General features: G+C 40.7%; 2 protein-coding genes across 51 annotated transcripts in view; one reads left to right on the forward strand and one right to left on the reverse strand.

The window, feature by feature from the left end:
* Positions 1-3988: 3988 nt before the first annotated feature.
* CASP3 (caspase 3) lies at positions 3989-13263 on the reverse strand (the record flags this gene model as incomplete). Its single annotated transcript, NM_214131.1, is given in 6 exon segments — positions 3989-4220; positions 5408-5528; positions 6004-6179; positions 6511-6639; positions 10529-10653; positions 13211-13263. Coding segments are annotated over 6 exon segments (836 nt in total), but the record flags the coding sequence as incomplete, so codon positions are not given.
* Positions 13264-24176: 10913 nt separating this feature from the next.
* Positions 24177-24434, forward strand: part of PRIMPOL (primase and DNA directed polymerase) — a 57945-nt gene continuing 57687 nt past the window's right edge. For 35 of the 50 annotated variants that reach the window (XR_014830418.1, XR_014830425.1, XR_014830419.1 and 32 more), the window contains exon 1: positions 24177-24433. The gene's annotated coding sequence lies outside the window, so the exon portion shown is untranslated. The remainder of the gene's footprint in view (position 24434) is intronic. The other 15 variants (XR_014830421.1, XR_014830426.1, XR_014830424.1 and 12 more) reach the window with 1 other exon arrangement.

Below are 24434 nucleotides of genomic sequence, written 5' to 3' on the forward strand. Positions count from 1 at the left end.
ATTATCACTGTAATAGACGGTAGAGATTCTGTGCACAGAAATCCTTTGGTGCATGTTTGTTGGTCTGCCTCATCAGGCAATAACTTATAATCATATTGCAAAGGATAAAGTTTCAATAATGAAAGAATGAATTAAGATACAAATGTGGATAGTCTAGTTTGTTCCTAGAGCTATAAAAAGCTGATGTTGAGCATTACTTTAGGCCCAAGTTCTAGTATTAAGAATGTTAGGGTTTCTCAACTAATAGCTACAGAGGTTGAGGAAAAGAAAATAAACAAGCTAAACATAATCCTGTAACATGGCTATTGGACAGTTATAGCACCCTCTCCACCCCATACTGATCCACATTCTCATTCCTAAGATAGTTTTGTGTCATCTCCACTCCCCTTGATTTAATTCCATTTTTGAAGCCGGGTAGTACATTGACATGGTTCAGAAAAGTCAAAATGATACACAAAAGAAATCTCACTTCCATCCCTGACCCCATCCAACATTTACATTTGTAACATTTCCCTTTTTATCTTTCTGGTGTTACTTGACACATATTCTTTTTTTTTTTTTTTTGTCTTGCTTTTTGCCTTTTCTAGGGCCGCTTCCTGCAGCATATGGAGGTTCCCAGGCTAGGGGTCCAATCGGAGCTGTAGCTGCCAGCCTACGCCACAACTCGGGATCTGAGCCACGTCTATGACCTACACCACAGCTCACGGCAATGCCAGATCCTTAACCCACTGAACAGGCCAGGGATGGAACCCGCAACCTCATGGTTCCTAGTCGTTAACCACTGAGCCACAATGGGAACTCCAACTTTACACATGTTCTTATCCCCACCCCACACACCCACTCTCTTTTTATACAAAATACAGCATACTGTCTATAGTGTTCTGTTTCATCCTTTGCCACCTAATCACACATGCTGGAGATCTTTACCAATCAGTTGAAGAGGATCCTTATTATCTTTTACTGTAAGTTGTGTTCCATTTTGTGGATGTATTGTAGTGTATTTAACTTGTGTTCTTCACACTCAGGTAGCTGCCACTTGATTATTTTTGCGCTTTAGGGCCGCACCTGTGGCATATGGAAGTTCCCAGGCTAGGGGACGAATTGGAGCTACAGCTGCTGGCCTACACCACAGCCACAGCAACTCGGGACCCAAGCTGCATCTGCGACCTACACCACAGCTCATGGCAACACTGGGTGAGGCCAGGGATCGAACCCACATCCCCATGGATACTAGTTGGGCTCGTTACTGCTGAGCCACAATGGGAACTTCTACTGCCATTTTTATCATTAAAACAATGTTGTGATGAATAATCCTGGGTATACTTTTCTACATGTACAGGTATATGGGTAGTTTAGATTCCAAGATCAGAGACTGCTACCTCAGAGTAAATAATCTGATAGATGTTGCCAGATCTTCCTCCATAGGGAATTAGGCCATTTTGCCTTCCCACCAATGAGAGAATATTATTTCCCCACACTTAGCTTTTTTGTCAATCTGATAGATGACAGGTGATACCTTAATTTAAGCTGCATTGATCTTATGATATTGATTAAGCATTTTACCTGAGGTGTAAGGGACATTTGGTCTTTTTCTGTGAAATGTCTGTCCCTTGATCCATTTTTCTATTGGGTTCTTGGTCTTGGTCTTTTTCTTTTTAATATCTAAAATGCCTTTATTTAGTAGAGGTTTGAATGGGCTCAATTGTTAAGACATTAATAGTTGAGCCCATTGCTTTAAAAAAGTCTTAAAGTTGTTATTCATGCCACCTTCCACTTCTTGGAAACAGGAATTCCCTAATCCCAATCAGGAAAGTTTTATTTAGTTTTGTAACTTAAAAGTAACGGATGTTCTCTGTAGATGGACTGGGAGAAATGTAAAACCATTCATGTTTATACCTTCTCATATCTCTTTTCTAAGTACATTAAAAAAAAAAAAAAAAAAAAGGAACATCTTCCCCTGTCACAACCCCACCTCCCAGAGGTGACCATCAGGGAACATCAATGGTTTATTCCACAGCCCCACAGTTCTCCCCCAATCCCCTCAACTCTATTAGCCCCATTAAAAACCTATGGGTGGAAAATGTTTTGTTTCGGCAATATCCTTTACACTCTGCTACTCCCCATTTCTCAAAGCAAGGAAATAAAAATATGGTTATATTTAGGGGCTGTGATCTATGCAAACTTAGCATCCTTCCTGGCATCATGGTAATTTTAGAAACAGGCCCTTCTGGGAGGGCTGGGGAAGCATAGGAGGTCTGCTTATTCTATCCAGTGATTTCTACCATCTTAAAATATTTGATTAGAGGGTCCTGTTGCATCTTCTTCGACCCTTCTAAATCAACCACTTGGTTAAAAAAATTTTAACTTCACTTAGTAGCACCTCATAAACAATAATAAAAACTCGAACATGTTGGTGATTTTAAGTTAAAATTTATATTTAGAAATTAAAATTCATAACAAAATTTTACAAAATTCTCACATAGGAACACACCTTAAGATACTATTGCATGCTTCATTTACTCAGAGTATACACACAATCAGAACAAATAGTTGTCATTTATAAATGTGAGTTCCTTTCCTTCAGCAAAAGAAAGCTCATAGGAAATGTCAGACCAAAAACCAGTGAGACACAGCAATACAGGGATGGCTCAACCTCTTGAGCAAGGAGCCTTGGAGCCTGGCCCCTCCAGCTGGGGGCTGGCTGTACCACTTCTCCTCTCTGGCTTTCTGTTTCCCTGGGCACAAAGGAGGGAAGACTGGATGATCTCTATAAAGTCCTGGTTGTCATGGTCCTTTCATTTCAGGGAACGTGTATATAATCCTAACAGTATCATTCTCCTTTGATTGTACACAGCAACAGAATTTAACATGCTCAAAAATTTTACTACCAAAAAGAGTTATTATTTTTTATTATGACTCTCATTATCTTTGGGAAATTGCCATTTCAGAAGTTTGATTTGGTTTACTTTTTTGGAGCTTCCTGCCCTGGGGGCATCCATACTATATCTATGAAGAAACTAACCAGCATGTAATCTGTGGATCAGCCATCATTACATAGGCTGCACTGTGTTCCCATTCAGGCTCAAACAATCTTGTAATTATGGAAATTATCAGCCCTGCTGACTGATTTACTGTTTCTTTCTTACACCTCATTGTATGTCCTTTAAGTTGTATTGTAGTATGTTCCTACAGAATTTCTTCAATTCATGCTGCTATCAATGTTATCAAAGTTTGAGGGTATGCGAGGCTCAGTGGCTGATGTAAGAGCTGCATTTTAGCACCTTATAGTCCTAACTCTGCCTCCTTCTAATAATGTTTTATTTAGCCTTAAAAGAGTCAACTTTGTTTGCTCACACATTCTCATGTAAAACATTTGGTTCCTTTTCAATATTAACCATGATTTTTTTTTTAACAACACAGACATACTCAGGACAAACATCACAAAACCACGCACTCAGATAAGTAATGTAAAAATACCACTGTCTTATCTCCAAATACTAATTCTAAAATCAAGGTCTACAAGCCTTTGACCATGCCCATGGATTCTCAAGTTCTATGGTGCATTATTCTACATTTTCATTTCTATAGCCTGACAAAAACCAGAACATGTACTTTGAAATGAACCTATCATTATCACTGAAATTCATCACTGTAATGTTTAACTTTTTCCCTAATTCCTTGAAAATTCATAGCACAGCATCATCACTAAAACTTGCTAATTATGAGAGCTATTAATTATAATCATTTCCTCTCATAATGACTGTACCACTTTCCATTTTTATTTATTCTTAATTAAATTCAATGTCAACTACCTGACTGTGTTTGAGGTAGGTTCATAGTTCTATTGATATAAAATTGGCATGTTGCAAAGTATCACCTGGGGCATTAGATTAGATTTAAATGAGAGAGGAAAATATAGTATCAGTTAAACCATTTCCTCATTTCACATACAAATTAAAAAAAAACAACCCCAAATCATTCATTTCTTTAGTGATTAAAAAAATAGAGTTCTTTTGTGAGCATGGACACAATACATGGAATCTGTTTCTTTGCATGAAAAGTAGAGTCAGTAGAAAAGGACTCGAATTCTACTGCTACCTTTCGGTTAACCCGAGTAAGAATGTGCATAAGCTCAAGCTTGTGAGCGTACTGTTTCAGCGCTGCACAAAGTGACTGGATGAACCAGGATCCGTCCTTTGAATTTCGCCAGGAATAGTAACCTATGAGGCAACATATAAGCAAAATATGATGAATAACTGATGTTAGCTGATTTAATAAACTACAGCATAATCATGATGATAAAAATAAGCATAAACATCCACAGGCAATATTAGCCATAAAAAGAAAAAAAAAAAAAAATGACACTTGATTCCAGGAGTAATGATGCTGGAGGGCAAACAAAACAAAACCCCAAATCAAACAGGTGCTATATATGTACCTCTGCTTTCAACAAGGAAAAAAGTTGTGGACTACTTTTAGCATCAGATTACTGAGAATTCTACTTTACTGCGCTTCCCTTCCAATAGGGAAGAACAGGTGAACATGCAGAAGATGGAAAAGCAAAGAAATAAAAAGGATCATCATAAGTAGCAATCAGATCATTGGCTTATCCAAGAAATAACTTACTTACGTACGCACACACACTTATTTGCATGCTTTTCTACAGATCATCTGAAGAGTATAATAACACACTACAGTGTATTTAAAAGTCCAAAAAGGGGAAGTAGTGTATTTATTATACTTTTTCCAGATTAACTACTGGATCCACTGCTTTTAATTTCAAAGTACTTATCTGGAAAAATGCCTGGAGGTTAAAAGAATTCAGACTGAGCAATATTTAAATATGCAACATGGTTTAAAATTACATTTGCCCTATTATTTCCAAGCTTTGTGACACCCTGAGTTAGCTGTATAAGTAAACAATTGTATGATCAGTACATATTTATTTATATCATGACATGTGCATCAAAACTACATAAAAGTGGAGGTTAATAACCTATTCATAAATCATTTGTAACTTGATATTTTCCCTCAATCCACTTCCACCTGCTCATATGCTATTTATACTTACCGTTTGTATTTTCTACCTTCCAAAGAATTCCTGGAAAACATACCTCTCTTCTATTCCAGGAAGTGGGTGAAGCTCTGACTTGGCCCATGTTATAATACAGTTTCCAAGTGGTAGTAAATTTATGAATGACACTGTGTAAGTATGCTTTCTTATATATGCATATTTCCTAGCCAAACTTGGTCAAAGACAACGTTTTGAGACCTGTTTGTGGTTAAGGTACCCTGAAATTCAGAAGATGGCTGTTTCTTATGGATATCAAAATCTTGACAGCCTTTGGAATGGACTGTTCATTGTTTAAAATCTGCGCATAACATTTGGTATTTGTAAGTTTCTTACCAGGCGCTGTAGAATATGCATACAAGAAGTCTGCCTCAACTGGTATTTTCTGACACGCCATGTCATCTTCAGTCCCACTGTCCGTCTCAATCCCACAGTCCAATTCTGTGCCTCGGCAGGCCTAGAGGTTAGAAGATAACATTTAAAAAAAAAAATTTTATGGCATATGGAAGTTCCCAGGCTAGGGACTAAATCTGAGCTGCAGCCGCGGCAAAGCTGGATCCTTTAACACACTGTGCCAGGGTGGGGATTGAATCCACACTGCCACAGTGACCTGAGCTGCTGTAGTCAGGTTCTTAACCCACTGCACCACAGCAGGAACTCAATAAACATTTATTTTTTAAAAAATGTGTATACATGCACAACTATTATTTCTAAGAAATATAAAGGTTGTGTAAAAACTCGTTAATTATACACAATCCTTTTGCTATAAGTCTAAAATTAAAATTTATTCTGTATCTCCTAAGTGGTGGTTTAAATAAATAAAAAGTAGTAATAGTTCAGTAGCTTCAGGGAAAAAAAAATCCTTTGGAAAATCCACAGTTCAGTAAATGGATCCTTAATGAATCCTCAGTAACTGCTCAGTTATATATTACCTGAATTATGAAAAGTTTGGGTTTGCCAGTTAGAGTTCTACAACAGTCCCCTCTGAAGAAACTTGTTAATTTTTTCAGATCAACAGGTCCATTTGTTCCAAAAATTTTTCCTTCTTCACCATGGCTTAGAAGCACGCAAATAAAACTGCTCCTTTTACTATGGTCTTCTTTAGAAACTGGAAAAACATTTACAAATAAGAAAAACCAACCAACCAACCAACGCGATTTTATTCAACAATCTCAGATACACAGTAAGGGAGTAAGAGGAAGGATTCTGAGAAGAGAACTAAGAGATCATGTAAACCCAACTTGGGGCAAAGCGACGCACCTCCAACCCTTCTGGGGAGTTGGTATGAAGAACATGTTTTACTTATATAAAATATACACAGTAGGATTATGTACAGTTCAGTTTCATCATTCTTGTGCCTTATTTTTATATATGGATCACTATAGCTAGACCATAACACAAATTGGACAATGAAGATCATTCTGTTCATTATTCCTTACCACTGTGCATTAACTCCAAAATTTCTTCACGTGTAAGATCATTTTTATTCCTGACTTCATATTTCAAGTTTGTGAAGGTCTCCCTGAGATTTGCAGCATCCACATCTGTACCAGATCGACATGCCATTCCTTGAACAGAAAGAGTTATTTTAATTGCATTTAAAAAAAAAAAAAATGAACTGTCCTGAAATGAACTATTCAGTGAGTCACACGGTCCACAAGAAGCTCTTCCTTTCAAATGCTAAGAAAATTCAATATTCTGATCCTGGTGACACAAAGTCTCTTTCATTTCTTAGCATATAAGACACTTTGTAATATGTCTTTCACAGCTGCTTAGATAGTGAAAAAGAAACAAATGCCTAACGAGAGGGGTTTGGTTAAATATAATTACCATCCATTTATATAATGGGATATTATGTTGCCATGAAAATTTTGTAGACAAACTTTTCCATGGGAAAAATGGTCACTGTGAAAAAGAAAAAATGACACAGACACACACACATATGTATCAACACACACATCTCACACACTCAGAGGAACTTAAGTTCCTAACAATTCTAAGATACATTAGTACTTTCATAATATCTTTTCAGGAAAAACCCCATAAACCACTGCACCACACATGCTATTCATCAGGCCTTCTGCTCTGTGTGAGCTCCTTTAACCCTTCCCACCACCAGGAGACCATTATCATGACTGGCTTCATTTGCACAGATGTAGGACCTGCAGCACAAAGGAGGCCAGGAACTAGGACAAAGTAATGAGGTTGGTGTGAGGCCTGTACCCCAGGGGTCCTGGGCTTTCCTCAGTCCTTACAGTGCCTTCCATGTACATGTACAGGTTGACTGAATGATGCACTGATTTAAAAATTCTAAAGCATTGGAGGTTGTGTGTGGGGGAAAGGACACACAGAATTGAGTAAACTTAACACATATGAATAGAAAAAAGACTTGAGGGAGTTCCCTTGTGGTGCAGTGCTTTTAAATATCTGGTGTTGTCACTGCAGCAGCTCAGATTGCTGCTGTGGTGCAGGGTGTTTTGTTTTTTTGGTCTTTTTTTAGGGCCACACCTTCCCAGGCTAGGGGTTGAATTGGAGCTGTAGTCCTCAGCCTATGCCACAGCCATGCCAGATCCTTAACCCACTGAGCAAGGCCAGGGATCGAACCTGGGTACTCATGGAAACTAGTCGGGTTTGTTTCCGCTAAGCCATGACAGGAACTCCCTTTTTTTTTTTGTGGCCCAGGTTTGATCCTTGGCCTGGATCCATATGCCGTGGGTGAGGCAAAGAAACAAAACAAAACAACACACCTAGATGTTTCTGGCTCTAAGTTATTGTTGATTATCTGAGTAGTGTGATTATGATCGATTTTTAATTTTTCTTTTGCTTATCTGTTAATTTCTGAAATTTATATTACAGCCATATATTACTTTTATAAACTTAAAGTAAGCTCATCAAGATTTTGATACTGGAAAGGCTGAGGACGCCATGCAGCTGTGTGACAAGGTGACTGATTCTGGTCCTGATTTGTGAGACACCTAGTAGTAGAACAGAAAACACCAGGCTGTCAGAGATGGTTCTGAGAACCTGACCTTCAAATTTCAAAGAACAGGAACTCACTCTAAGGCTGGAGCCAGACTCTGGGGTTAAGCATTTTTGGGGGAAAGAGAACAACATGCCCCCTTCCCTTTAAAGATAAGTAAGCACTCAGGAGGCACTAGGGATGCAAAGAATAATATGATACATGTAATTAACACTGTTGTATGTTATATATGAAAGTTGTTGAGAAAGTCCATCCTAAGCGCTTTCATCCTAAGGAAAGAATATTTTTCTATTTAATTTTTGTATCTATATGAGATGATGGATGGTTCACCAAACTTACTGTGATCATCATTTCATGATGTAAGTCAAATCATTATGATATACATCTTAAACTTGTAAGTGCTGTGTGTAAATTATATCTCAATAAAACTGGAAGGAAAAAAAAATAGTAAGTGGAGTTCCCTGGTGGCCTAATGGTTATGCATTGGCATTGTCACTGATGGGGCTCAGGTCATTGCTATGGTGCAGGTTTGATCTCTGGCCCCGGAACTTGCGTGCCACGGGCATGGCTAACAAACAAACAAACAAAAAACCCAATACGTTCACCTATTTAAAATTCCATGGGCACAGAGCACGTTCATTAGCAATGTGAGGCAGAATACCTAACAGAAGGTGGTCTCTCAACTTTCAGCTGAAGGCAAAGCAAATGGTGCTATTCGGGTGTAGACACTCATTTTCAACTACTCTTTCCTCACTCCTTATAGTGAATGGAACACCAAAATCCTGCTATCTTTCCAGTGTAATCTGGCTTCTTTCCTTTTTCACCAGCACTCTGGTAGAGTCTCCTAAAATGAACATTCTACTCTCTTTAACTAAAATTAATTCTAATACGATGAATGGGCCAATTCACAGCACCAGTTTAAAAATAAAGTGAAGAAACAGCCAAAGTGTTCACTCATATGGCAAATTATGCAAATCATTATACTTTGGGAATGGAATATTATATAATTATTAAACGAACAGATACAAAAATTATATAGCAACACAAAAATGCTTGCATTACATTAAATGGAAAAGCAGGATACAATATTGCTTGTGTATTATGAATAAAATTAAGCTTTGAAATAAACAGGCAAGGAAAAAATATCAAGTAATATAGCAAGATGTTAATTAGCTTTTTTAGGATTATAAGGGATTTTATTTTTTGATTATTATTTTTTTTTGTCTTTTTTTTTTTTTTTGCTATTTCTTGGGCCACTCCCATGGCATGTGGAGGTTCCCAGGCTAGGGGTCCAATCGGAGCTGTAGCCACCGGCCTACGCCAGAGCCACAGCAACGCGGGATCCGAGCCGCGTCTGCAACCCACACCACAGCTCATGGCAACGCCAGATCCTTAACCCACTGAGCAAGGCCAGGGATTGAACCCGCAACCTCATGGTTCCTAGTCGGATTCGTTAACCACTGCACCACGACGGGAACTCCAAGGGATTTTATTTTTTACATTCTTTCTTTCCCTTTTTTTGGCTGCACCTGTGGCATATGGAAGTTCTTGGGCCAGGGATGGAATCTGAGCGGCAGCTGCAACCTATGCCACAGCTGTGGTAACGCTGGACAGAACCTAGCCTCAGCAGTGACCCGAGCTGTTGCAAGCTACGGCAGAGATGATGCTGTATCCTTAACCCACTGCACCAGTATAGAGACTAAGAAGGGGTTCTGGTGATCAGGCTGTTGTGAACTAAGAGCAATTTCTGTAGAGTGGTTGAGGTAGAAACAGAAGACTGGCTTAAAGGAATGGAAAGAAGCAAAGATGGCATTTAAAGTACATGTTTTTAAGATTTAGGGAAGGAGACAAAAATCAGATCCAAGGCAGCAGGGTAAAATAAAGGTCTCTTCAAGGTGGGGAGTCTGTCATCTTTGCAGGAGAAAAGGAGAAAGTCAACAGAGCAAAAGAAAATATAGGAGGTAAAGCCACATAGAAGGTGGATCCCGAGGTGGGGCTAAGGCTCAGAGCCCCAGCTTTGCTGCTGAATCATCTGTGTGATTCTGTATAAGGATTTTAACCTTTGGCATCTAATAGTGGTTACTTTTCAGGGCTGTTGTAAAGAGTTAATTAAGACCATTCCTGTGAGGGCCTTGAACAGTTCCTGGAAAGGAAATATACTTCTGCTTACTATTTGTTGAGATCTTTCCATGAGCATGAAAGAGGGAGCAGGAAGATAAAGAAGCAAGGTTACAGAGAAGTCAGGGCAGGAGAGGCCAACACACAGATAGGAAGAGGGAGAGATTCTGATGATGGGCAGAAGATTGAGAGTTCATATTGAATTGTAGGACCCTTAGGGTCCTGCTCTATCTCTACTTCATGGCTATTCTATGTCATTAGCTTACTAACTAATAATATCAATTCTATTTTGTATAATATACCAAATATAAATGGTAAAAATATTTGTGAAGGATTAAAAACCATCCTATGATACATACCGGTATTTTTATCAAAGTTCTTATTATTAATTATTATACATAAACCCATTTCAGGATAATCCATTTTGTAACTGACATCCAAGGATATTCCAGAGTCCACTGATTTGCTTCCATGTAAGATCTTTCTGTTTGGAAATCAAACAACAGTTTACAAACGGAGAAATGACCACCGCTGCTATTCACATTAACACAACTTCTTTAACACGTAAGAATAGTTAACATTTGTTGAATATAATGTGCCAGGTTGTGTGTGACAGACTTTTCCTCACTAAAATTCATAAAAACTCATTTCACAGATGGAGAAGTGACTAGTTTAAGGCTGATGGTTATGCAGATACGGGCTCAGACCTAAGGCTGAAAGCATCTGTTGGATTAAAGAATTCAAAAGTTTAATCTCGGAGTTTCGGTCTTGGAGCAGTGGAAACAAATCCGACTAGGAACCATGAGGTTGCAGGTTTGATCCCCGGCCTCGCTCGGTGCGTTAAGGATCCAGCGTTGCCGTGAGCTGTGGTGTAGGTTGAAAACGTGGATCAAATCTAGCATTGCTGTGGCTGTGGCGTAGGCCGGTGGCTACAGCTCTGATTAGACCCCTAGCCTGGGAACCTCCATATGCCATGGGGGCAGCCCTAAAAAGACAAAAACAAATAAGTAAATAAATTGTAATCTCTATATTTTTATTTTAATAAATTTTAAATCTATATATTTTAAATAAATAAATTTTAATCTCTATATTTTTCTTCCTTTGAATTTAATTAAAATTTCACCAGATATGTTTTACATTTTAAGTTTGTGAAATATTTTATCCTTCAAGGTAAGGGTAAAACCTTAAAAATTACCCTGAAGTAATAAGGAAACCAGCAAAAGGCAAATATGACTCAAAATATTTATCACAATTCCTAAATTGTTCCTTAAATCCTCTGCATTGAACAAATTAATAATTTATTGCCACATAAAATCAGTGTTGTAAGTAAGTAATTGAAAATTATTTATCTGAAGGTCCCTTATCCAAAAACCTCTGTCATCTAGATCAGGATCAATAAACTTTTTCTCAAAGGGCAAACTATTAAGTATTTTAATATTCAGTATTTAGCTGTACAGTCTCTGTTGCAGCCACTCCATCCTGCTGGTGGAAGTAGCCCAGGACAGTATGTATATGAATGGGTGTGGCTATGTTCCAATAAAACTTGACCAAAACAGTCTGTAAGCCCGACTTCTGATCTAGACTGAGAAACAGCCAAACATCAATACCTAAAGTCCATGCACTTATACGCGCAACTTGGCAGTATTTCACATTATATGCAATTCCAAAAAAATTTTTGGAAAAAGACTAAAATAGTAGATTATGTTCTGTAAGATACAAAAAAAGTAGGAAATGTGTAAATCACTTAGAAGTTTTTTTAAAAAAGGCAAAAAACCTCTAACTGACATCCAAGGATATTCCAGAGTCCATTGATTTGCTTGTCAAAAGTTTAATTTGTAGGACAATTCCTTTATTAATAAACAAATATTGCAAAAATCTTCAATGGTAATCTGTGAACAGTACTGCTATGATAGTATTGTTTAGTACTAACATTAGTTTATAATTCTTTGGATGGTCCAGAATAATAACACTAGGCCTCAGAAGTAAACTTATTTTTAGGGCTCCCCCATGGCATATGGAGGTTCCCAGGCTAGGGGTTGAATTGGAGCTACAGCCGCAGGCCTATGCCACAGGTCACAGCAATGCTGGATCCTTAACCCACTGAGCAAGGCCAGGGGATCAAACTAGATTCGTTTCTGCTGAGCCATGATGGGAACTCCAGAAGTAAACTTTTAGAATTAAACACATCCCGGAGTTCCCGTCGTGGCGCAGTGGTTAACGAATCCGACTAGGAACCATGAGGTTGCGGGTTCGGTCCCTGCCCTTGCTCAGTGGGTTAACGATCCGGCATTGCCATGAGCTGTGGTGTCGGTTGCAGACGCGGCTCGGATCCCAAGTTGCTGTGGCTCTGGCATAGGCCGGTGGCTACAGCTCCGATTCAACCCCTAGCCTGGGAACCTCCATATGCCGCAGGGGCGGCCCAAGAAATAGCAAAAAAAAGAAGACAAAAAAAAAAAAAAAAAAAAAAAGAATTAAACACATCCCAAGCAATCCCAAAAGAATAAAACAGACACGAATTAAATTAAGAATGTTTGAGTTCTATCTTTTCCCTTTCACCATCTGCTGGTTATTGGAAGCATCAATAAACACAATATTCCAAAAAGGAAGACTGGAAAAACCAAAGATAATCCGTAACTAGGCAATTTTTACCCAGACTGGTAACTGGTATTTTATTTTAGCCTTAAAACTCATAAAGAAGAGGCCAACCACCCCGCCTCAAACACAAAACCCCTCATTCTGCAGAGAGATCTGAAAGGTGCATCTGTCTCTCACAGGTCATTCTTCTGCCACTGGGTGGGATTTCCAGCTACAGGTCGGCTACACTCCACCCTCTCCACAGTTCCATAAAAGATCATTTTAAAGAGGAGATTCAGAGAAGATAATTTTACGTGTGTATAGCCACACAGCTGTCACATGAGGAAGGAAGTCTTCTGGGCCTCTCTGGCTTGAAAGCCCATATTCCTTCTGTGTTCTCAAAGTTTGTTGTATTACACACACCCCCATCTTTCTCTCACTGTATGAGAGTCCATGTAAATACTCACGTCTCCAAAGTTTTAATGGATTTTGAATCCACTGAGTTTTTAGTGTTCGCCATGAGTACGTGTATTAACTAGAATATAAAGAAAATAGATGTTAATCAAAAAGTCATTACAAGTTCACTGTGTTATATTTATTTCAATGATTAGTTCTTTAAATAAATACTTTAGGAGTTCCCGTCGTGGCTCAGTGGTTAACGAATCCAACTAGGAACCATGAGGTTGCAAGTTCGATCCCTGGCCTTGCTCAGTGGGTTAAGGATCTGGCGTTGTCGTGAGCTGTTGTGTAGGCTGCAGACGTGGCTCGGATCTGGCATTGCTGTGGCTCTGGCGTAGGCCGGCGGCTACAGCTCCGATTAGAGCCCTAGCCTGGGAACCTCCACATGCCCAGGAGCAGCCCTGGAAATGGCAAAAAGACAGAAAAAAAAAAAAAAAAAAAAAGGAAAAAAAATTTATATGGACATTCTCACATTAGCAGTTACCATCCCTCCCCTAGCTTCCCCACTTCAGTTCAAAGCTTCGGGGGGTCAAACCTGAGAATAATCCTTTGTAAAGATGTGTTTAATGTAGCCCACTTCTCACTCTCTTTTGTTTTTGAGCTATGAAGTAAGTAGAAGTGTGCAGCCTGATACATGTTTTTACATTAGGATACCCCACCAGATCAAGATACAGATTGCAACTTGTTTCTATAACAACAGATCTGGTCGTTGCTAAGAGCTCAGCCTTCCAACTCAACACAGTTCAAGCAGAGCCCCCAAACTTCCTATTATAATGGTATACCTCACATAATAACTGCTCTACAACGCGTAGATTCCTAAGAGATTTAGCACCAGGAAGTCCCAAACCTCCACATAATCTTTATTCTTAAACTAAGCCTGAGAATCCCAACTTCTCATTTAGGGGGGTGGACTGGCCTTAGGAAACTTGGAAGTAAAAACTGAAGTTCCTGCTTTTATTCTCCCATCAGACAATTCTGTTTCTCGCTCACAGTGAATGAGGCTTTATAATCAAAGCACCTGTCACTTCTTGAGCACTTACAGAGCAGGTACGGAGCTAAGCATTGTTCTTTTATCTTGCAACAATGCTTTAAGTCAGGAAACCCAACTCCCAGTGACTCTGATAACAGTCCAGAGCTAAGTGATAGAGGCCCTCTTCTTTCCCCTGCCCTTCTGCCTCTGAAGAAGCCAATTCTTTACTACTTGTCCCTGGAGTTCTATCATGTCTCTTCTAGCTTTCCATAATCAAAAATACTTCCTATAGCACCTGCCTCCCTAAATAAAGAACAAAGCATGCCGAAGCCTTTCAACGAATGTTTGATTGTTTCAAATCTTGTGAAGAGATCAATTCAGATGAGGACAGAAGACCAGTAGCTTTGGCAAGAAAGTTATGGGTAGAGTGGGTATTGTCAGGAAAAACTGTCCTAGACTTGGAAATGGGCAAAAGAAATGACTGGATATTACATCAAGGAGGTGCTGGGTGTTGGCGAGAGGAAGCTTGGGGATTATCTGATTTTGCAGCGTGTCCTCTTTTGACTTATCTTCTCCTGACGAGGCTATTTTACAGCTTTGTAGGTTGTTAGGCCATAGGAAATGGAAGCCATGCTAATGATTCTAATCTGCAGCAATGAATGTGAATCTTGTCTTGTAATGATGTGACTGATTTCCAACCTGGAGAAAAGATGACCCTCCCAAATTACACTTTATTGCCCAATGGGATATTAACTAGTTTTGCTTCTATTGGCGAATTCATTTCATTTCACCAAACAATTTATATCTATGTTTGTTGTTCTAGGTCTCTTCTGAATTGGTCTTAATATCCACTGATTCCATTATTAATTAATTGAATAAAATATTTGACACATATTTTATATTTATACAACAGCCAAGTCCCATACTTTTTGAAAGTTATACTTTAAGAGGATCAATGTTGCTGTAGTAAGTTGAGGAGAGAATGGGAAAAGAAAAATGTGTAAAGACAGCAAAACTGAGTAAACATAGTTTTACTCTGAAGGGTAAAGGAGTTGGGATGGTAGCTGAAGAGGGATGAGGGGTGGAAGAGTTCTTGTTTTGTCTGGTTTTATTTTTATTATTTATTTATTTTTGGCTGCATCCATGACACATGCAAGTTCCTGGGCCAGGGGTTGAACATGAGCCACAGCAATGACAATACCAAATCCTTAACCGCTGGGCCACCACAGAACTCCTGTCTGGTTTTACCATCAGGGATCTCCCCTGTCTGGTTTTAAAGATGTGCCACCTAAGGCAGGTTTTTATGCTGATGAGAATGGCCCACAAAAAGTGAGATATTAATAAAGCAAGAGGAGAAAAAATGAAGCTCTTGAAGGGATGAATGGTCTGTGAATCCAGTTCACATGTGGAGAGGCATTAGTCTCAGATAATAAGAATAAGTGAGGCTCAGCCACTGTAATGGCAGGAAGACAAACTCTGGGCACAACATCTGAAGGCTGGTGAATATGATGCAAGGATGGGGTACTTCTCACATCATTGCACCTATTTTCTCTACATTTAGAAGATAAAACTTTGAGGCAAAAATCCCTAAAGGTCCCGTCCATACCTTCCTGTGTACTTACCCGTGCATTTTACCAAGTAATACAAAAACTAATCCTGCATAAAGCTAGCAAATGAGACAGGCATTCCCAGACACGAGTGGGAGGCGTGTAAATCATTACTGGCTCTTGAGAACATGATGACAACCTGTCCCCCCACCCCTCCATAAAGGCCTTGAAGTTTGCGCTAGTAAATTTACTCTTCTAAGAATGCAGCCTAAGAAAATAACTCCAGGGATCAGGGAGAGGGCGGAGGAAGGATCTGCTCTACTCATCTAAATACTGGGCAGAGAAATGGTTAAGTTGTGGTGTCTCTGTACACTGGTTAGCACAGCTCCAACACTTCTGAAAAGAACTTATCAATAACATGGGAAATGCATAGAATATAAGGCTAAATAAAAAGAGGCTATAAAACTGTATAAAAACAGTATCATCTCAAAATAAACACAAGAAAAAGACTAAAAGTAGTTATATAGCATCTTTATATACTAACCTGTTTAACCATGGCTACTTCTGGGTGACGGAATCACTGGCGACTTAATTCCCCTTTAATATTTTTCTCTATTTTCTATAACATCTGCATTTGTAAAAGTTAGGAAAGAGGTAGAAAGACTATTCTATAAAATAACATCTTTCAACAATGGTTGACTGTACCAATCAGGATTGTACTGGCCATTTCAGCTCTCAGCCTTGTTTCCAAAGCAAAACAAATAGGGGTACTTGACTACTAGGAAAGCAGCAACCCCTCCTTGACTGCTTGCATCATGTCTCAGCCTACCTGCCTTTATTTCTTTCATATGTACAATAAACATGCACTGGGTGCACGGACATCTCAAACTTCCTTGAACCATAAGTACAGAGGCCAACGTGCCCCAGTGTATGTCAAAACATCCATGGTTGAAAAACAATGTTGCAGTTCATTTGACTGAGAGAGAAAGATAGGGTGGCTGACAATTCCAGAAACATAGGCAGATATGTAAGAGATGGTTTATTGAGATTATATTATAATCCAAGGGAAAACAGTATGGATGGTGCTTCCAGATTTTATGGTCAGCCTGTGGAAAATCTGGAGTGGAAAAAAAAAAGACTTAATTGGAGTTCCCATCGTGGTACAGCGGAAACGAGTCTGACTAGGAACATGAGGTTGCAGGTTCGATCCCTGGCCTTGCTCAGTGGGTTAAGGATTCGGAGTTGCCGTGAGCTGTAGTGTACGTTGCAGAAGAGGCTCGGATCTGGCATTGCTGTGGCTCTGGCGTAGGCTGGCAGCTGTAGCTCCGACTAAATCCCTAGGCTGGGAACCTCCATATGCCTTGGGTGTGGCCCTAAAAGACAAGAAAAAACAAAAAAAACCCAAAAAAACCCCAAACAAACAAACAAACAAAAAAACACCTAATAAAGATAATTTCAGAAGGTGAAACTAGAGCTCCTGCCAGTGTCTTTCTGGCCCCAGGGCTTGCCTCAAATTGGCCCTTTATTTGAGCTTACCAAATGTAGGGTACACAGTATGTATTCAGGAACCTCTAAATGCTGCTACATTCCCACCAGTGATCAAGGGCCTAAGATCTCTTATCCAACACTCCTGCCAACAGTGCAGTGATCCTTGGACTAAGGACACTAACTTCTAACAATCTTTGATTTTGTGTCAGCAATAAAGCTGTGGGATAAAGCGATTCTATCCTGATGACTGGTAACAGAAGTTTTAGATTGAAATAGTAGCCAGCTTTCCAGAGTTTTCAAATACCCTTGAAGAACTTGAGTAGTTTTGTGCAGGTCTTAACACATGAATTTTTAAAAATAGCAAACACTACGGCACTGCACTATCTGAGGTTGGCTGAATGCAGGACACAGAACTGTGGCCACTGAGTGCCAACTAAAAATTATACACTCGGACTTTTGACTATGGGGAGGGTCCTCTAAACTCTTGTTCAAAAGTCATCTGTATTTGCTTCTTGGTTCATATGAAGTTAAGATGTCGTCTAAGTATAAGGTGACCTTTAAGTGGTCATTTCATTTTTATCCATTTAATCAACTTTCTTTAACCACATCATTTTGATATTAGACATCAGATAGACAACTTTTTTTCAGTAAGGTATTTGATGGCTGAAAGAAAAAAAAAAAAAACAGACTTCTTTTTTGTTTGTTTGCTTATTTATTTTTGGCCGCACCTGAAGCATGTGAAAGTTCCTGGGCCAGGGATCGAATCTAAGCCACAGCAGTGTCAATGCCAGATCCTTATCACAAGGCCATCAGAGAACCCCTGAATTATTTTACAATAGGATTTAAAACAGTTTCTATTTGATAAGGATTTCTCAGGAACAAATATGATAATGTATTTCATTCCCTCTATTAGTATCTGAATAATATGTATTGCAACAGTATCAGTTGACCTTTATATGCTACTGAAAATTTATATAATGGTAAACAAAATCCTCACTGCATCGGATCTGCACATTGGCTCTCTGCTTGTCACCATCTGCTTTTCCCACATGAAAGCATCAAATCCACACTCTTGGGAGCAGAGCTTTGGTCTCTGCAGACCTAACTTAAGGATTACACTCAGCATTACCTCACTGCCATTAGCTAATGCCTGGCTGAGTATAAGTTATTCTGGGCATGGTGATCTCATCTCAAAAGGATGGAAAAATTGTCCCCCAAGGAAAAAAATAACACCCTATATGATGATGGGAATTTAAGTTCTTAGAACACTTTCATTTGACAAAACATAAAGAAAAATATACAATAAGGGCTTAAAAATATATATTGTAGCATAGCAATGGACTTAACACGTATTGTTCCTTACTGCAATGATGCGTGGAATTCTTTCCATCAATTTGAGATGCTGATGATAATAAATTTCTGGAAATATACTGGGTTGCAGAAAAGTTGTAGGTAGACCAACTGACCTTAGGTGGCAATCTGGACCCTGGGTCTTAGAATCAGCTAAGTTCCTAGATAGCTTTAATATTTGTCATTGAACAAGTGTTGTCACTCTAACAGTGAGATTTTAAAAAGTCAAAAAATTTTGTCAGTAGACGTCTACTGTCATTCTAAAACTCTTAAACATTTCAAGCTGTGTTTTCCTAAAGAAGTAAAAAGTTGCAATGACTTCCCTATTTATATTGTGGTTAGCCAATTACAAGGACTATTGTATATTGCAATAATGAAATAAAACAGAATAAACTATCCATAGAATTCAAAAAGAGGAATATGAATTAATATCTAAATTTGAAATTTCTCTATCGAGTTATAAAGTTATCAACATTTTGGGGGAAAAAAAAAACACCCTGTTATTAAAAATGGCTTATAAGAATGCCTACAGTAGAGATTTCAAAATGAGATATTAATTTAATAAAATCACTTTGAGAGATTCCTACTCAGTTCCTGTCTCCCATCAGTTCTTGCTACCTGTGCTACAAGGAAGCGGAGGTAAGGCAATAAAACCTGGTCTCTGCCCTACAGAGTGGGTTTTAAATCTGAAAATGAGATGTAAGAACCAACATCACTCACTTTTGAATCATCTCCACAAATACGAGTATCTTAAAAAGAAAATTCCATGTAAAAATTTATCAAAATGGGTAGCCAAAGAAAAGGTCAAGGAATGACAATGCAATATGTGATCTAGTGTTGGGTAATAACAGTTCCTCTTACTGTTGGCTCATAGGAGCTAAACTGAGCTAAAAGGTAAATTTATCTATACATGTATTTATTAATTATGTGTTTCTAGTTGGTCTCTCTACCAATGCTTTGGGGCATAATGATTTCCATTTTATAGTTCAGTTGACTGAGGCTATAAAGCAGTTAAGTAACTTTTAAGTGCCAGAGCCGGGGTTCAAACCAGGATGAGAGGGTGAACTCTCACCATCTACATGGCTTAGAAGTACAGAGAAGGGGTAATGCTATCATTAATTTCAAGAAAGGAAACAAAAATCCATCACCTGGAAACACTAAGATGAGACAGAGAGCATAAATAACACGACAGAAACTGACTGCAGGGACAGTGAAATAGTATAAAGGACACTTACTCCAGTTCATGAAGAAAATAGGAATGATGGCTATGGTGTGTGTGATGCCACTGGCTAATCTGATTCTTAAAGTAAAATAACTGGTTTCACATGAAGCATTCAGTATAAGTCATTAAGACATGTGTTTCTAGATCTTTATTTCCCTTTTCACTGTGATTTCTGGGGAGATTATTCAGACCTCTCTCAGTATCCGTGGAGGATTGGTCCTAGGACACTACCTTCCCGCCCCCATCAGGCAGCCATCAAAATCTGCGGTGCTTTATGAGCAATGGTGCAGTGCAGTTGTGTGCAACGGTGCAGTATGTGCTTATAGAACCTGTAGACAAGGAGGGTGGCCTGTACTTTGGCCAGAAAACCTGAAAAACCTCAGGACTGTATTTATTACCAATTAGAGAGGGACAAAGTCTCAAAACAATCACATGTCCAGATTTAGTAAGGGAAACAGAAAGAAGATACTTTTCCACAGTAGTTTGGATAAGAGATTTCCCTGGTAATGTACTAGAGGCTGTGTTGAAATCATTTCCCAGCTGGTCTCTGCATTTCTTTGGGAAGAATCACCGAACTGTACAGTCATTGGGCCTGATAAAGTCAGACTTTCAACATTTATTTTATAATAACGGAGGAATCTCACATACAGCAAGTTAAATGAAATAAAGGTCAGTTGCACCCACACAAACAAAACCATTCCTTCCTTTTCTCTGGCAAGGATCACACTACCAGGGAGACAGACTGGAGGGCTCCCAACAACCCCAAACCAACAGGCCAGAAGGAACACAGTACTTACTAAAAGCAAGGGGCCTGTGTCTCTGGAGGGACTGAAGAAGAAATGGGAAAGTCCTCGCAAGTCCTAAATATCAGGTCATGAAATAAATACAGAGTAAAGGATCTTGGATGTTTTTTATAAAAATTACAGATAACCTTTACTTAAGGCCTCCTCCCTCCCGCTGAGAATCACTCTGTGTAGAAGTTTTACAACCACTAACCAGAGAAGGCTGGAAACTGAAAAGCCAGGGTCAGAAGTATTTATTCAGTTGCCATTTGTGCCATAATAACTGACTGGAATGAACACCAACTGTGTGCAGGGTAGTGACGTGAACCCTGAGGACAGGAAGGAAGAGAGGAGACCAAGATCCTACCCCAGGAGCGAGGATCTTACCAAGAGGTTCATTAGAATTGCCCCTACCACATGTCAGTTTCTTAAAACTGCAGAAAGCATGACTTTTTTTTTCAGGATAGCAAAAGCCAATCTGATGTAATCAGATATAATGATTCATTTCTTTCTATGCAACAGGTTTTATTGCTACACTTTTATACACAATTATAGTGCTTCTTTACTGTTTTGCTTTCAAACTCAATTTCAAACACAATTTCCTGCTTCATCTGCCTTCTCAGGCTCACTGCATTCAAAAGTGGCTTGTTAGACGGATGCCAGGGTTTGGTACACAACTGCTAACTTTACCTTATTCTACCCTAATGCAGAAACTCTAAGCAATCTGAAGAACAAAACAGGCAGAGAATTTAACAAGGCCCAGAGATTTACAAAGCCTCCTCACAGACATTATCTCATTTTATCTTTCCAATAGCCCTGTAAGGTAGGTATATTACACATGCCTAATTTATGGATGCACTAGGAAGTGTCACCCTTTGGGACATGGCCTTGGGTTCTCTGAGAGCAGAGTACCCACTCCCCTCCATTACATTTGTATTTGTTAAATGTGTACACAACAATATCTAACAGTTTGACAATTTCACATCACTTTTCATACCCAGACACCAGCACAAAACAGTAAAAAATCATGCGACTGCCCTGTTAGATGTCAGTCTCTCAAAAATCACAAGAGGCAAGACTTCTTTTCAGGATAGCAAAAGCCAGTCTGATGTAACTCCATACATGATTCACTTTGCAACAGGTTTTATTGCTACAGTCCAATACTGCTCATTCATTAAAACACATTCTAACTTTCAAAAACCTTCTTTTGGCAAAGAGCAAAGCTGAACCAAAACTTTACATTTCACTCTTAGAGATCATGTAACCACAGCATATTCAAAGTGGCTGAGTGCATTCTGAAAACAGGCTGGTCTAATGTTGCTTAGCACCTCCTCTGGGTACACATGTTACAGCAACTCCCTATGTCACCCCCACCATTCCTTTCTAGTCTGCATTATTTAACCTTAAACCTTAAATGTTAAGTAACCTAAAATAGGTTTATTTTTTCTAGATAGGGCATAATCATTAAAAAGCATAATTCTGTAGTATTATGTCAGGCCCCGGATGTGGGGAAAGACAATAAGGAACAAGATAACAAGAAAAACACAGTTTCTTGAGGAATTTGGTTAGAGCTAGTAGTGTAAAGATAAGCAATTGCAAAGGAAATGTCACTTTCCTCTTAGGACCTGGCTGATGCAAAAGGAACACTCAACAGATAGACTTAACCTTGAAATGTTTAATGAGAACAGAAACATAAATAGGAGCTCCTCAGGCAAATGTGTGATGGAAAGAGAGGGAACACAAGAGTGTTCCAGGCAGAGAACAGCTAATATTCATATCTGCATGGCTATGCAGAAAGTGAAACAACTATGACAAAAGATAAGAGAAGGGAAGGGACCAAGGTGCCAACCTATGCCTGGCTCTGTTAATCAAGTTGAGGGACTGGCTTTATCCTATGGGCAAAGAAACCACTTTCTGGATTTTTATTTTGTAAAGATCCTTCAGCCTGTGCTATAAAGAATGGACTGGAGAGGTGGAGAGGATCTGGAAGTATGGAGGCCAATGAGGAAGCTCCTGTAGCTGGGTGAGAGCTTAGGATGACTTAACTCAGAGATGAGAGAAGTGGATAAATCCAGCGGGTATTTAGGTGGTCCAGGAGACTTGGTAGTTAACTGAAGGAGCGGAAAAGGTAGTTTGAGAAGGTTGGTTCCTAGTTTCTTGGCTTAGGGGCCACTTACTGAGAACTGGGAAAGAGGTAGCTGCTTTGGGAAATAAGGCTAGAGAGCAGACTCATTTTAAACAAGAATGACAAAGGCACTCTTAATTCAACATGGGCTGAGGGGATTTCAAAGCAGTTCCTCAGGGATTTGAGCTATGGATACATAGCCACAGGCACGAGCTGGAAGGATTCATATAGGCTTTCAGGTCTGAACATGATCAGGAGTTTGATACTTGAAATTACCTCTTCAGAGCGCGGAGTCAAAAGTCAACCCGAGAAAATCTAGGCCTGAGACGAAGGCAAGAGAGACCAAACCCTCACCCAGTAATGGGAGGATCAGCCCCAAGGGCCAGAGCTTGACCAGCTCGCCTCCTGCCCTCAGGTCATCTTTTCTCCGAGCCCATCCTCTTCAACTTCTTTCCGATTCAAATTTCAGTCTCAGATCCCCGCTGCCTCCCGCAACCCGGGTCCGAGTTCCTACCACCCGGCCTCAGCGCCCCCGCCTGGCCTCCCGCACTTCTCCCCGGATTCAGCGACCGGGTCAAGCCTCCCGCTATCAAGCTTCGGCGTGCTGACCCAGTTCTACCGACTTCCTCTTTTTCCACCAGGCTTCTGGATCTTCGTTCATCCACCAATCCCCTGGGCTCGTTGACTCCGATTGGGTCTCCGCTCCCCAGCCTCCCGTTGCCCGGTTCCACATCCCGGTGTGGTCTCCCGCCACCCGTGCGGCCCAGCCTATCTTCAGTCCAGCCTCCCATCCCCAAAGCTCGGCATTCGCAGCCGGGTCTCCGCTCCCCGGCCTGGGCTCCCATCTCCGGGCTGGGTCTCTGGATCTGCGGGATTCAGCTCGTCCCCGCCCCCGTCGTCGTGGCAAAACAAAGGACCTACCGCCCGAACCCTGCCCGTCTCCCTGGAGAAGCTGCAGGCTCGCGCAGGTCCCCGGGGCGGGCGTTAGGTTTGGAGGGGTGGAGGGATCCGGCCCAGGGCCACCGCACAGAGGAAAGAATCTTGGAAGGCATCACTCACCGTCCAGCACGCACACCGCAGTCACCTTCTCTCTCCCCGCCAACTCTGCTTCCGCCGCCGCAAAACTTGGAGTTGAGCTCCGCAGCAGACCCCGCCTCCAATGGCTCCGCCCCTCCGCTCCGCAAGCTCCACTCAAAGCCGACACGTTAGTCAGGCCCCAGCTCGCCCCGCCTCCCACCCCCTCAACCCCCGAGAACCCGCTCCCCCGGAGAACATCGTCCCTTCGGAAAACAGCTCCCGGATTCCCGGCTCTCCGCGTTAGCCTTTCCCCGCCTCCAGGAATGCAGCTCCCTTAAAGTCCTTGCCAAGTCGGAGAATTTCGTCCTCTCACAGGCCCCGCCCCGCACGAGAGCACCGCCCTCTCAAGGCCACGCCCCACACGAGAATACCGCCCCTTCGCAGGCTCTTCCGGCGAGAGAACGTTGCTCGGCGGGGAACACTAACCCTTCACGGTCTGAGAAGGTCCTACCTTCTCAGCTGTCCGCGCCCGCCTTTCCCGGCCGCCGAGAACGCTGCTGACAAGTCCCCGCCCCGCCCAAGAACACCGTCCCGTCGCGCTCCCTGCTCCCCGCGTCGGTCCCGCCCCCGCGCCAGGTTTGAAGATTCGGTCCCGCCACAGTCCGCTGGTCGCAGGTTCCGCCAGCCGCTGAGGACCCGCGGGTTTCCGCCCCAGCGTAGGTTTCTGGAGG

Source organism: Sus scrofa, chromosome 15 (assembly GCF_054392235.1).
Source record: "Sus scrofa isolate SSC_HxYL_T2T_F1_AM1 chromosome 15, Sscrofa_HxYL_maternal_Yorkshire_Landrace_v2.0, whole genome shotgun sequence".
Lineage (NCBI taxonomy): Eukaryota > Metazoa > Chordata > Mammalia > Artiodactyla > Suidae > Sus > Sus scrofa.